The sequence below is a fragment of the Leuciscus leuciscus genome, assembly GCF_965113295.1.
Source record: "Leuciscus leuciscus genome assembly, chromosome: 19".
NCBI classification, from domain to species: Eukaryota; Metazoa; Chordata; class Actinopteri; order Cypriniformes; family Leuciscidae; genus Leuciscus; species Leuciscus leuciscus.
The window spans coordinates 6,373,285-6,386,742 of record NC_138743.1 but is presented as its reverse complement, the minus strand read 5'-3'; the positions used below and the strand labels follow the sequence as shown (position 1 = coordinate 6,386,742).

The 13,458-nt window shown below is 42.5% G+C and overlaps 1 protein-coding gene across 1 annotated transcript in view; it reads left to right on the top strand.

Moving 5' to 3' along the window:
- Positions 1-13,027, top strand: part of adcy3b (adenylate cyclase 3b) — a 24,319-nt gene extending 11,292 nt beyond the window's left edge. Inside the window, exons 12-20 of the mRNA XM_082146593.1 lie at positions 7,480-7,596; positions 7,783-8,054; positions 8,910-8,991; positions 9,711-9,869; positions 9,953-10,099; positions 10,198-10,314; positions 10,408-10,534; positions 11,055-11,179; positions 11,809-13,027. Coding sequence (XP_082002719.1) covers positions 7,480-7,596; positions 7,783-8,054; positions 8,910-8,991; positions 9,711-9,869; positions 9,953-10,099; positions 10,198-10,314; positions 10,408-10,534; positions 11,055-11,179; positions 11,809-11,985 — 1,323 coding nt within the window. The 3' untranslated portion in view covers positions 11,986-13,027. The remainder of the gene's footprint in view (positions 1-7,479; positions 7,597-7,782; positions 8,055-8,909; positions 8,992-9,710; positions 9,870-9,952; positions 10,100-10,197; positions 10,315-10,407; positions 10,535-11,054; positions 11,180-11,808) is intronic.
- Positions 13,028-13,458: the final 431 nt, after the last annotated feature.

The following is a 13,458-nucleotide window of genomic DNA, read 5'->3' as shown; positions in this document are numbered from 1 at the left end:
CGCTGCATTGCAAGAGATGATATTCGCTGTGATGTAGATGAAATTATGTGGCCAGACAGAGAGGAACGTCTGGATGTGCATGAATGATTACAGTACTATGTATGTTGTATGTTCAGTTCCAATATGTACTGCAATATTGTTTCCAGTTGTGCACAGCTCCACCCAAAGAGAGTTTATGTTTGTTGTAAATAAGGGTGTATTTTTTCTTTTGCACAATGCTGTGAACAAATTAGAATTGCAAAGAGCATGCAGTAAAAATGTGAAACATACATATTCAGTCTTGTACTCAGTTACCTCACTAAATACAGTAATGTGTAACTTTACTGTATTTTTCAAATGGCTGTGCAAATAGTATATAGTGCTGTCTTGAGCATTTTCAGGTAGTGTCACCAAGATCTGACTTTTTTGCATTGGAAAACATTTACAGAGTAAACTTTCATAATGAAAACATGACAAAGTCATTTGACTATCTTGTTCATAAACAATGGTGTCAGGACTTTTCATCTTGATGACACTGACACTTTCATTGACATGAATACTTGCTTTTGAGGAATATGCTATCCATTTTGAGCAAGTGACACGCTTTTGCAGGTTATCAACTAGGTTTTGCAGTTTGTACTAATTCTTTTGAGAACTGCATTAACTGTTGTGCAAATGTAAATAGTGATGTGAGAAATGCACCAAAGCGACTGAGAAAAACTGTAAATAATATTTTATTAAAACCTGCAAAAACCTTTCTGTCAAAAGATGTAAACAAGTGTTACTATAGTTTATTGTGCATGCAGATTATATTTTAAGTTGTTAAGCGAAATCAAGAAGTTTATAAGATCTTTCTATATATTTTAGACATGTAGTTTGTGCATCAATGTCTTTAATGTTTGCTGTAGATGCAAAACATTTTGAAATATTTTCCAAGATGTAGGCTAATCAATATTGGTCAGTCGTATCCGACATAAAGGATCCGCAAATGAAACTGTGACCACAAACACCATTAACTTTAGTGAGTGAAAGGCAATAATCAGCAATATGCGTTCACACAAATAACTTTTTATTTAAATGTTTCAATATGCATTTCACACAGATTACTTTATTACAATGTATCCTTGATATAACATTGACTCTGAGTTGTTAGAAAAGAAATGCGTAGTGACCTCATTGCGTGATGATGTAAGAAACTAATGAATTGTTTTTTTTTAACCGGTTTGCGGAAATGAATCGGACTTTACATCACTTCTCAGGAATATCAACAAAACAGTCTTTAATCAGTCCAAAATCCAAAGGGAAACAATCAGGAGATCACAGGAAAAAGCAAGCAAAACAACCACGTATAACTTAATGACAAACATCACCAAACCAAGAACTGTGAGAACTCGAGACTTAAATACACACCGAGTAATGAATAGAACTAAGAACAGGTGTGGAACTAATGAGTAACTATGGAAACTAAGGCTGTGTCCAAAATCTCCCCCTATACCCTCATTCACTATTCCCTACATTAGTCCACTAGTGTAGTTCACTTAAGGGAGTGAATGAAAACAAGTTAATTTATTTTGAATTGAGTGCGTCTGAAGGGCTGCCGCTTTTGCATAGTTTGTGCTCGTTGTGTAATAATAGTTTGAAATTTAGAATACTGGCAGCTCCAGTAGTAAGATGAAAATATTTATCTTAAACTGTGTCATGGACACTGTATAAACCTTAATTAAACAATTTAATCAATTAAAAATGAATTTATACCTGTATGTGTCATAATTCAGGGGCGGAAGCAATATGCAAGTAAAACTCTTTTATTGTTGGTCAGAAGACACAGCAAAAACACACGGGTGGGCTGGTGGCGCAGGGACTTGATGGTCAGCGTGGAGGTGAAGACAGGTGACGGTGAATCCAGTGAAGTGAACATCCAACACGACGAACACCACGAAAACACCGAACAGGACACGATCTGGAACTGGAACAGGAACTGGAAGAGCAGACGACGACAACACACTGAGGACACCAAAACCAACGATCTGACAGGGAAAGGAGAGTGCGATGAGTTTATATAGCAGAGATGATTGATGGTAGCTGATGAGGGGAATGAGATCAGGTGGAGTGCTGATCAACTGAACGAGCCGCCACGCCCACTCACACACACCCACACACACAAAACAACAAATACACGAGACACGAAGAAACCAGTGAATTCATGAACCGTGACAGTACCCCCTCTCCTAGGAACGCCTCCTGGCGTCCCCAGACTCCCTTACCTGTCGATTGTAATCATCGATAAGAGAGTGATCCAGGATGTCTCTGGCAGGAACCCAACTCCTCTCCTCCGGACCGTAACCCTCCCAGTCCACCAAGTACTGGAATCCGCGTCCCCTCCGCCTTGAGTCCAGAATGCGATTAACCGAATACGTAGGTTCCCCTTCTACGAGACGCGGCGGGGGGGGAACCGGGACGGGCGGATTAAACTGAGAACGAAACACGGGCTTGATTTTGGAAACATGGAAGACGGAATGAATCCTCCTGTACACTGGAGGGAGTTTGAGGCGGACTGCCACCGGGCTAATGATCTTGGTGACAGTGAATGGGCCAATAAATTTGGGAGCTAGCTTATTAGAGACGGAGCGGAGAGGAATGTTCTTAGTAGAAAGCCACACTTTTTGACCAACGACGTATACGGGAGGCTTAGACCGGTGGCGATCGGCTTTAGCCTTGGTGCGCGCTCCCGCTTGGAGTAGAGTCTCGCGGGCTCTAGTCCAAGTGTGGCGACACCTCTGGACAAAGGCGTGAGCGGAGGGGACCGCGACTTCGGATTCCAGACTAGGAAAAATTGGTGGCTGGTAACCTAGACTACACTTAAACGGCGATAGGCCCGTAGATGATACTGGTAACGAATTGTGGGCGTACTCCACCATTGACAGTCGTTGGCTCCATGAGGAAGGATTCTTGGAGACCAAACATCGCAACGTTCTCTCCAAATCCTGGTTGGCTCTCTCAGTTTGGCCATTGCTCTGGGGATGAAACCCTGAGGACAGACTAACAGTCGCACCCAGTAATCTACAAAATTCTTGCCAAAATTTGGACACAAATTGGGGTCCTCTGTCGGAGACCACGTCTGTCGGGAGGCCATGTAGCCGAAAGACGTGGTCAACGACTGTTACCGCTGTCTCCTTGGCTGAGGGTAATTTGGGCAAGGGAATGAAATGGACCGCCTTCGAGAATCGGTCCACCACGGTCAAAACTACCGTGTTACCCTGAGAGGGTGGGAGGGCGGTGATAAAATCTAGAGCGATGTGGGACCAGGGTCTCGAAGGGATCGGCAGCGGTTGAAGGAGCCCATCTGGGGGTCGATTGGAAGTCTTACCAGTGGCACAAACTGAGCAAGCCAATACAAAACTGTGAACGTCACGAGCCATACGTGGCCACCAAAATCGTTGCTTAACTAAAGACGTGGTACGACTGACTCCTGGATGACAAGCCACATTGGAACAATGACCCCACTGAATGACGTTGGACCGTAATTGCTCTGGCACAAATAACCGGTTCGGTGGACAACCGGGCGGAGGCGTTACCCCTTCTAAGGCCGTTCTGACCTTCGATTCGACCTCCCATGAGAGTGTGGAGACAATTAGGGACTCCGGAAAAATGCACTCGGGAGTAGACGGGCGATCGGAATGGTCAAAAATACGTGACAAAGAATCGGGCTTGATGTTTTTGGAGCCCGGGCGGTACGAGAGAGTAAAGTCAAAACGTCCGAAAAAAAGTGCCCACCGAGCCTGCCTAGAGTTCAATCTTTTAGCGGTTCTAATGTATTCCAGATTCTTATGATCAGTCCATACGATAAAAGGTACCCCCGACCCTTCTAACCAGTGACGCCACTCCTCCAATGCTAACTTGACTGCCAACAACTCTCTGTTACCAATATCATAATTACGTTCGGCAGGGGACAAACGATGAGACAAAAACGCGCACGGATGCATTCTGTCGTCTGTAGGAGAACGTTGGGATAACACTGCACCTACCCCCACCTCTGACGCGTCGACCTCCACCATGAACTGACGTGATGGATCAGGGGTAACTAGGATGGGGGCTGAAACAAAGCGGCCTTTCAGTTTGGCAAACGCAGCCTCGGCTGCGTCTGACCACCTGAACGTAGTTCTGGGGGAGGTCAAGGCGGTCAGAGGTGAGGCTAGTTGGCTGAAATTGCGAATGAACCGCCGGTAAAAATTGGCGAACCCCAGAAACCTCTGTAGGGCCTTACGGGAATCCGGACTTGGCCAATCCACCACAGCCTTAACCTTCTCAGGATCCATACGCATCCCCTCAGACGACACAATGTATCCTAAGAAAGGAACAGACTGTGCATGAAAAGCGCATTTCTCCGCCTTGACAAAAAGACCATTCTCTAACAACCTCTGAAGCACTCGTCTGACGTGCTGAACATGTTCCTGGAGAGACGAAGAAAAAATCAATATGTCATCCAGGTAGACATAAATGAACTGATCGACCATGTCTCTGAGCACGTCATTGACGAGTGCCTGGAAGACTGCTGGACTATTGGACAGCCCAAAAGGCATAACCAAATATTCAAAGTGCCCCCTGGGGGTGTTAAACGCAGTCTTCCATTCATCCCCCTTCCTGATGCGGACCAAATGATAAGCGTTACGTAAGTCCAGTTTTGTGAAGACCGACGCTCCCTGCAACCTCTCGAAGGCTGAAGACATCAACGGCAAAGGATAAGTATTCTTTACCGTGATGTTATTCAGCCCTCGGTAATCAATGCAAGGTCGCAGAGAACCGTCCTTCTTCCCCACAAAAAAGAACCCCGCCCCCGCAGGAGAAGAGGAAGGTCGGATGAATTTGGATGCCAGAGAATCAGAAATATATTTCTCCATGGCCTCCCTCTCGGGAATAGATAGAGAGTAAAGCTTGCCTTTAGGCGGAGACGTACCTGGCAGTAGATCTATTGCACAGTCATAGGGACGATGCGGAGGGAGAGAAGCAGCCCGAGACTTACTGAACACTTCCTTCAGGTCCAGATACTCCGCGGGCACGTTTGATAAATCCACTGCCTCCTCCTGAAAAGCAGAAACAACAACAGACGGACAGGCAGACACAAGACAGGACTCATGACAAAAACTGCTCCACTCCAACACTGATCTCTGCTGCCAGTCAATCTTGGGGTTATGCTTGATTAGCCAGGGATGACCGAGAACGACAGGTGCAAGGGGGGAGTCCAGGATGTAAAATGAGGTAGTCTCTGTGTGATTGCCGGATACAGTGAGTGTAATGGGTCCAGTGGTGAATGCGATGGTGGGAAGGGCTTGACCATTGAGGGCGTGCACAGCAATGGAATGGGTGAGTGGTAACAGGGGAACGTGAATCTTGTGAGCGAATGTGTAGTCCATGAAGTTCCCTTCTGCCCCGGAATCCAAAAGTGCAAGACAGTCGTGAGTGTTGGCTGACCATCTAAGTCTTACCGGAAGGAGAGTTGATGTTGATGAGGTCTTCTCAGCGGAGATCCCACCCGGCAGTAGCCTCAGATTTACTGCCGGGCTTGCCCTTTTACCGGGCAGTTGTAAGCGAAGTGACCAGCAGTCCCACAGTACAGGCAAAGGCCCTGGGATCTCCGCCTTTCCTTCTCCTCCCGGGAAAGCCGAGCTCGCCCGACCTGCATGGGCTCGTGATCGTGGACGGGGCTGACCGCGTCCCCGCCGCTGGCTTGCGTGGTCTCCACGGTGGTTGAAGCCCGAACCGGTAACCTCATCCGTTCAACACGAGAGAGACGAGAATCCACGCGAAGTCCGTTGTCCGAGTGCAATGAGTCCGTTGAGTGTAGCGGGTAAATCCAACGCGTAGATTTCTCTCAGGACGCGGTCAGCCAGCCCATGCAGGAACATGTCCCACTGCGCTTCCTCGTTCCATTGACACTCAGCCGCCAAGGTCCGGAACTCAATGGCATAATCTGATACGGATCTGCTTCCTTGCTTGAGATCCGCCAGGGTTCGTGCTGCTTCTCTTCCCGCGACCGCGCGGTCAAACACCATCTTCATCTCGGCGGCGAGTGTCTTGAACGAGGAACAACACGGATCTTGATTCTCCCACACCGCCGTCCCCCACAGAGCTGCCCTCCCAGTCAGCAGTGTGAGTACGAATGCTACTTTGCTTTGTTCTGTGGCAAATGTTCTGGGTTGCAGAGAGAAATGCATAGTACAGCGTGTTAGAAAAGCTCTGCAAAAATTTGGCTCACCACTGTAGGGTTCAGGGACCGGTAGACGGGGTTCTGACTGGGAGGCGCTTGATGGTGGAACTGGGGGAGCGGCCGGTGTGGGTGGTGGCGCAGTGGGAGCTTGTAGATGTTGAAGCTGCTGGGTGAGCTCGGACACCTGCGCCACGAGAGCTTGAATGGCCCGACCCGACTCCGTAGATGTCCTCTCTTGAGCCTCTATCCGAGAAATGGTTACTCTGATGAAGTCTTCAAGCGAAGAGGATCCACTTGCTGCTCCCATCGTCTGGTCAGATCGTTCTGTCATAATTCAGGGGCGGAAGCAATATGCAAGTAAAACTCTTTTATTGTTGGTCAGAAGACACAGCAAAAACACACGGGTGGGCTGGTGGCGCAGGGACTTGATGGTCAGCGTGGAGGTGAAGACAGGTGACGGTGAATCCAGTGAAGTGAACATCCAACACGACGAACACCACGAAAACACCGAACAGGACACGATCTGGAACTGGAACAGGAACTGGAAGAGCAGACGACGACAACACACTGAGGACACCAAAACCAACGATCTGACAGGGAAAGGAGAGTGCGATGAGTTTATATAGCAGAGATGATTGATGGTAGCTGATGAGGGGAATGAGATCAGGTGGAGTGCTGATCAACTGAACGAGCCGCCACGCCCACTCACACACACCCACACACACAAAACAACAAATACACGAGACACGAAGAAACCAGTGAATTCATGAACCGTGACAGTATGATATTACGTTGTACCCACATTGGACCAGAGAATGGAGAATGGATGGATGGATGATTCTCCTGCGGGCGCCATCTTATGGTCAGATGCGAGAATTAATTCGAGGTGCGACTCTCACAGTGCATTATGGGTATTTTCTAGTGTACATCGGTTGTACACTCACTATTACAGTGCATTGTAGGATTGAATGAGTGCGCTTGATAACGTCCACTATGGTTTCGGACACCACTACAAATGGTGTCCCCTCAATTAGTGCCCTGTTTATGGGTATAAAGGGGCGATTTTAGACACAGCCTAACAATAACCGGTAACACAGGCAAAAAGAGAAAATAAAACCAAAACACAATAAAACTAAACAGAACTAAACATAACCTCTATCTAATATATATAAATATATGTAGTTATTAGCTATTTATCTACTTGTTATTTATTTTACTTGTTTATTTTTATTTCAATTTTAGTAAGTTAAATGCTTCAAGCTCATCCGTGTAACATTGTGATGTGTGTGTATCAGATCTTCTCCCGGAGGCTGGTGTCCTTCTCGCTGTGGATCGACCGCACACGTTGGGCTCGTAACACATGGGCCATGGCCGCCATATTTGTTCTGACCATGGCTGAAGTGGCTGATATGGTGAGATAAAACACATTTCACCTCTTTTCTAATTATTATTATTATTCAATGTGATTGGCATGTTTGTTGGATGTCATGCAAGTTGGAAGTCTGACTTCAAGTGCAATTCTGTTGCATTTTTTCAATTCAATTATGAAATATAGGCTTTTAAAGATTCATGTCAAATTCTTGTCATTTTTTCGTTAGCTGAGCTGTGTTCAGCCCCCCCTGTTGCTCCTGAACTCCACTTCCGGCATGACGCTCGAGTCTCTGGGTGACGGCGGATGTGCCGAGAACCCCAAACACTACGGATACATATCAGTGCTGTCTCTGGTGGCAACCGTCATGCTCGTACAGCTCAGCCATGTCGTCAAGCTGGCGCTCATGTTGCTGGTTACCATAGTGACAGGTGCTGTAAACATCCACAGCTGGATGTACATTTACGACATCTACGATTTCATTCGCTACCTGGACTACAGGTGAGTCGAGCTCAAGCTTGAGTCCAGAAATACTTGAATACTCGAAGAGTGCTGTATTTACACAAAATATAATTTATAGTTACACTACTTTTTGAATGAAGGTTCTTTCCCCGCCATTGCCATAATTTTCTGTGTTTCTGTGTTTTCACTGTTATACAGTAGGGGGCGCTATTACGCATCTTCTGAAAGAGTACAGAATCTAAAAAGAAAATATATATATATTTATACATATTTTTGTGAAACCTCAATACAAGTTTTCAGGATTCTTTGATGAATATAAACTTCAAAAGAACAGCATTTATAGCATTTATTTGAAATATAGGCCTAAAGCTTTTGTAACATTATAAATGTCTTTACTGTCACTTCTGATTAATTTACTGAACACTTAAATAAAATTATTTCTTAAAAAAAAACAAAAAAAACATTTGAACGCTAATGTATATAGTATAGATTGTAGAATTAAATAAATGTAGAATTCAGAAGGGAATTAACTTAGAATAGTTGTTGTGTCTGTATATATGCTCTAATGCTCTTTTGATGCTCTTCTCCATCATTCCATCACTATTTAATGAGTTACTTCTGCTATGATCAATAACAATACACAAACATGTCTTTTAAGCAGAGTTTTGTGAATTAGGCACAATCTATAATGAGCCAAATTTACACAGAAAGGAGACTGAGAACTTAATTAAATACAGCACAGTTCTTTTTATAGTGTATTTTTTATTGTTTTTTTTCCACCCAGTTTAGTGATTAAATGCAATAATTAAATGTTTTTGCATTTGAAATGCCGCTCACAAAAGTGGAAAAAGTTGTCTTATACCTGATTTCTCATTATTTTCTGTGGCTCTTTAGGTATTCAGTGGTTCCCACCAGATATCTGCTGACGGTGATGATTATCATCATGATGATGAGTTTCTACTACTTTGCACGCCACGTATGTCCGACAACAGCTTAAACATTTACATTTATCAGAAATTCATTTATTGGGATTAACCCCTTAAAGGAACACCCCGACTTTTTGGGACTTTACCTTATTCTTCCCCCAGAGTTAGATAAGTCCATACATAGTCACAGCTTGTACAAATAACAAGGTCACATGAGACACAGCCATCTTCTGACTATATTCTCAGAAGGCGAAGAACTGCTACTTGGGTGGAGTGATTTGCTCACAGCACCTGAGAAGCCCCATGGTAAGGAGCAGAGAGTTCGCTCAGAGTTGGAGTAAATCACTCTGCAGAAGTAGCAGTGCTTCGCCTTCTGAGAATATAGTTCCCAGTATGTATACGGTTAGAAGATGGCTGTGTCTCATGTGACCTTGTTATTTGTACACGCTGTGACTATACAAATCACAACATGTAAATAGGAAAATGTTGGCGTTATTTTGTCACTTACTGGGAGCATTATGCTAGCTGGAGCCGTTTACCTCCAGTCTTTGTGCTAAGCTAGCTAGCGGTGGGTGCGTAAGACAGAGTTACGGCACGCATGGAGATGAGAAGGGTATGTATGGACTTATCTAACTCTGGGGGATACGATGAATAAGCTAAAGTCCCAAAAAGTCAGCATGTTCCTTAAAAGATGAATCATCTTGTTTTCGATTTATTTATTTCCTCTCCTCTGTTTTAGCATGTAAATTCTTGTTCCTCTCTCTCTCAGGTGGAACGACAGTCCCGTAAGCTGTTTCTGTGGAAGGTTGAGGTGCACGATCAGAAGGAGAAGGTGTACGAAATGAGAACGTACAACGAGGCGCTGGTCACTAACATGCTTCCTGATCACGTGGCCAAACACTTCCTGGGCTCCAAGAAGCGAGATGAGGTATGGGAGTATTTTCCTGGATACAGAGTAATGTGTTTAGTCCTTAATAAATGTGCATATTGATGTTTATTTGTCTGTTGCAGGAACTTTACAGTCAGTCGTATGATGAGATCGGCGTGATGTTCGCCTCTATTCCCAACTTCTCTGACTTTTACACGGAGGAGACTATAAACAATGGAGGGATAGAATGCCTCCGAATCCTTAATGAGATCATCTCTGACTTTGACAGTGTGAGTGTCTCTTGCTCTTTATTTCTTTATATATCTCATCATTTGTTCAGCAGAAATTGTCTTTAAAATCATGTAATGTGTATTTTGACTCTGAGTAGCTTCTGGATCGCACTGAGTTTCGCCACATTACGAAGATCAAGACCATCGGCAGCACATACATGGCAGCTTCAGGCGTGACGCCGGAGAGCAACACTAACGGATACGCCGACCGCAAGGTGCGCTACACAACACACTCTATAGCGCATAATGCTTACAACAATGGAGTCTGTGATACTGATGATGATGATGATGATGTGTGTGTGATACAGATTGAGGATCAGTGCATCCTGGAGCGCTGGCAACACTTCGCTGATTTGGCAGACTTCGCACTGGCTATGAAAGTCATACTTGGAAACCTAAACAAACAGTCATTCAATAACTTCATGCTTCGCATAGGTCAGCAAACAGAAATACAGACCTATGTTACTTGTATATATACATTTCTTTTGGTCCCCAATGAGGAAAACAGCTTAAAAATCATACTAAATTTGGTTTAGGGGTCGGGTTAGTGTAAGGGGTAATATACAGTTTCTAGTATAAAAATCATTTTGGCTATGGAAAATACCCATAACATGAAAACCCAGCAGGTGTGTGTACGTGTGCGTGTGCGTGTGTGTGTGTGTGTGTGTGTGTGTGTGGTCCTGGTAAACACAAAATGTCCCCACAAAGATAACAATATCCAAAATCCTTGTGGGGATATTTTTGGCCCCCTTGAGGAAAACCGTGTATAAATCATACTAAGTAATGTTTTTTTTTTAAATGTAAAAATGCAGAAAGTTTTCAGTGATGGGGAGGTTTGGGGATAGGGTGTACAGGGAGAGAATATACAGTTTGTACAGTAAATAAAAAATTCTCATAAAGCATGAAAATCCAACGTGTGTGTGTGTGTGTGTGTGTGTGTGTGTTTTATTGTCAGGTCTGAATAAGGGGAGTGTGTTAGCTGGAGTGATTGGTGCGCGCAAACCTCATTTCGATATCTGGGGAAACACTGTGAACGTGGCCAGTCGTATGGAGTCCACTGGGGTTATGGGTAACATACAGGTGATATACGTTTTATTTGTTTATTTATTTTATTTTTTAAAGTAAATATATTTATAATTAAAAATGTATTTAAAACTAACTGGCCAATATAGTTATGAATTATATTAAAATACAAACATTTTAACTTAACATATAGTCAAATATTGGCATGTTTTCCACACTGTTTTTCACAAAAACACAAGGAAGGTTGATATTTAATAAATATTAAATCATCATTATTTATATGCAGCACCAATATAAATATATATAGTAATATATTAAAATATAAATATATATAAACTATATATATATATATATATATAATACAGTATATAATATTTAAGTTGTTTTATTATTTTATTGCTGCCTGCATGGAGACATTTTGAGTGAAGATTTAAATAAATCATTGAATCAATTTTAAAACAATCTGAAATGATATGAATTAAACTTCCCACCTATAATGCAGTTTTTGTGACAGAAATTTAATTTAGAGAGTCTATTAAAACATCTCTGTCTTAACATACTCATACTTCAGATGCACAACTAGCCTAATGGCACTGACTTCAAGAAACATTATAAATATTCACAGTCTCACTCAGCTCTGGCTCTAACACAGATGTGTGTGTTTTCATGGTGTTGGTGCTCCCCAGGTGGTGGAGGACTGCTATAACATCCTGAAGGAGTATGGTTTCCGTTTCGTCAAAAGAGGACCCATCTTCGTGAAAGGAAAAGGAGAACTGCTTACTTTCTTCATGAAGGGCAAAGACAAACCTGTCGCAAAGACAACCACAGTCTCTCTCCCACATCAAATACTAGACAAATCATGAGAAGAATGAAGAAGACTTGGACATTGACACTTTATTTTAATATTTTATTATGTTGTGACTTTTCCACTTTTTATTGATATAAAAAAGGAAAGGAGACAGTAAATTATTGAGGACAGAGAAGAGACACGAACCCATGTCTCCCAAATGAGCACTACAGCTCATGCACTTCCCATAAATAATAATTCAGAAGCATCCACAGCCAAAGGTTGTATTAACTGAGAATTTGTCATCATTTGTTATATTTTAAAAACACACTTTCCATCATTGCAACAGATCAAAAGTACACCATCTGGTCTGTTGTGTTTTCATACGTTATACACATTCCCTTAGTAAAAAAAAATGCTGATAAAGAACGTATGCGTCAGTATGATAAGGATGGGCTCATAGATTACAGTAAACTTTTGAACTGAATTGAACATTGAATTGTTGGCTATATTAAGCACATAAAATAAGTATGAATCATAAAATAGACCATGATGGAAATTCTGTAATATTCATTTGTGGACACAAAAACACACACAATCAGGAGCTAAACAGCACTTTTCAGAAACTGTCAGATTAAAGGCACACACATGAACATACACAGATGACACACATCTTTTGAACAGAGGGAAATGTACATTATGAGCATCAACAGAAGGCAGAGTGTTTTATTCTATTTTTATTTTACATATAGCTTATACATCACACTAACACCATATTACTATTGACGTGTAGTCAGAATGTTTTTTTACTGAAGCAAATGGCATAAACATCTCCAGGTCTCGCTCAATCCCAGGCAGCAAACTCTCTCATATTTTAATGCTTTTTTTATAAACGCACATTTCACTCATGACATTCGGTTTGTCTCATGTATACTCTGTGAATATCTTGGTTATAGATCAGATTGTTACGGCTCTCAGATTGTGTGTGATTTTTTATGTTTTCGTAGATTGTGGATTTAGCAGCTTTTTATGCCATTCTCAGTGTTTTATTGTTTGACCAAATGAGAAGAATGATTTAATGACTCGTAACAAGGTACATTAAACGGAGCCAAACTTTAGTACCTTCTTGTTGAATTTTAATCATCCAATAACCTTAGTAGGGAAATAATTGTAACTGGAAAAGTAATGCATTTGACATTTGAAGATTATAAACCTTTAGTCATTTGAAAAATTGAGAAGATTTTAGTCTTATGTAGACTGCACACTTGGGTAGTCTGTAGAAAGATTAAAATGGATGGATGATGTTGGATGGATCTTGGAGAGATGGTTGATTGGGATTGGTTGTGAATGAATGGATGTTGTTACATCTGTGGTAACTATGGTGACTGTAAGGATTTATCGAACAAAAACGGTTTATAGAATTTTAACAGGCCCGCTGTTCTGATCATCTGTTCTCTGTAAACTCCCTATAAATTATCATAAATAATTATTGATGAATTAATAGTCTCTGCTGCTAAGTTTCTCTGCGCGCCCCCTTTTGGTTGGAGCG